Here is a 1,631-nt window from a genome sequence, read left to right as displayed (position 1 = left end):
TTAAACAAATGTTCATAATTAATTTAAGTTAAAAGGGGCATGGACATTTCTCTTTTTTGTATCGAAAAAATGTCAAACCGTGAGACTAAAGTATCGAACCGAACCATGAATTTCCTGTTTTGTTGCAGCCCTGATTCCTAAATATCCCACAAAGCTCAATGGAAATTGTGAGAAAAYGAAACAAAAACAGAGCAAAGCTGTTTTTGAGCTTTTCCTGTGAAAACTGTTCAAACACCAACAGTTGTGTGTCTGTGAGGACACACAAACAAAAAGTATAATGTACAGAAATGACAGTTCTTCACAGCAAGAATCAGAGTTTTACAGCGAGCACATCTGATCCTAACGGACCAGAACCAAAGCCTGGACTCTGTGGGAACCAGTCTGAAGTGAGCCACGGGTTCAGTTCCACAGGCACGGCCCGGGACAGAGGCATGGCTCTCGGACCCCCACGGGCCTGATCAGCAGGTCTTTGACCACCTCCACCGTGCCAAACAAAGGGTACAGTGTCTCTGAGAAGTTCTCGTTGTAGGTGAACACATGTGAGCGCTTCTCCACGTCGTAGAAGGACAGCTGGCCCTGCTCGTAGTCCAGGTAGACCCCCACCTTCCTGGGCACCAGCTGTTGTGGTAAAGGAGTGGTGGGCACCGTCAGGGCCTTCAGGTCTGAGCCTCTCTCCAGACGGAYGGTCAGGTAGCCCGTGTCTGTGTTCAGGGAGCGGAAACCCTGCCTGACGGCTGAGGCTTTAGCCACGCCCAGGCGCCAGTCCCGCTCGCCCACCTCCACCTCCCAGTAGTGGCGTCCACTGGTGTAGCCCCGCTGGCCCACGGCACACCACCAGCCGTCGAAGCGCTGCAGGCCCACGGGGACKTCGCGGCGCTCCAGGCCACACCTCATGCCTTTCTCATCGCTGGAAATGAGCAGGCCCGGGTGGGCGGAGTCCGAGTCCAGAGTCACGTCCTCTGTCGAGCCAAGAGAGGAGTTACAGCTGTGAATATTAACATCATTCAGGAAGTACGACCAAGAACGTGTTTGTACCTGCTGCATCACAGATCCAGTTCCACACTGCAACAGAAACAGGCACTGAGCTTTGTTTCAACACAACAAATAAAACTGAGACTTTTACAAACTGTTCAACAACCAGGTTTCATCATGACCACAAACACAACACAACTCACAGGCATTACCAGGACAGGATCACTTATTAACTGGACTTTAYGAGAAGATAATAATCAGATCCTTATTGGGAAAATAAAGTTCACTCATTTCACTTCTGTGGTTTTCTGCATCAAARCAAACATCAAACAGATCTGAGGTCAGATTTATAAAGAACTCTGTTGAATTCATACTAAAAGTGAACAAACAGTCAAAAAGATAAAAACTGTGTACGCCAAAAAATATTCAGATTTATAAAACAGTGTTAAAGTAATGTTCCTTTATAGATCCCAGCTGACCCTCAGAGTTTACCTCCTCAGGTTCTACCCTCCACACGCACACACTCAACCACACTGGAAAAAACTAACTTTTGATTTAATTATTCTTTTAAATTAAAAAAAAAACATCAAAATCTCTAAACTACTAGAATTTACTAAATAAAACAATACACATTATATTATATATCAATATTACTGCAC

The 1,631-nt window shown here is 45.7% G+C and overlaps 1 protein-coding gene across 1 annotated transcript in view; it reads right to left on the bottom strand.

Moving 5' to 3' along the window:
* Positions 1-53: 53 nt before the first annotated feature.
* Positions 54-1,631, bottom strand: part of zgc:194990 (E3 ubiquitin-protein ligase TRIM17) — a 13,032-nt gene continuing 11,454 nt past the window's right edge. The window contains exons 9-10 of the mRNA XM_014029606.1: positions 1,036-1,062; positions 54-959 (exon numbers count right to left, since the gene is read on the bottom strand). Of these exons, the coding sequence (XP_013885060.1) occupies positions 400-959; positions 1,036-1,062 (587 nt within the window). The 3' untranslated portion in view covers positions 54-399. The remainder of the gene's footprint in view (positions 960-1,035; positions 1,063-1,631) is intronic.

Source organism: Austrofundulus limnaeus, unplaced genomic scaffold (genome assembly GCF_001266775.1).
Source record: "Austrofundulus limnaeus strain Quisiro unplaced genomic scaffold, Austrofundulus_limnaeus-1.0 Scaffold926, whole genome shotgun sequence".
Classification (NCBI taxonomy): Eukaryota; Metazoa; Chordata; class Actinopteri; order Cyprinodontiformes; family Rivulidae; genus Austrofundulus; species Austrofundulus limnaeus.
Note: the sequence above shows the minus strand (reverse complement) of the source record. Positions and strands in the feature narration are given on the sequence as shown.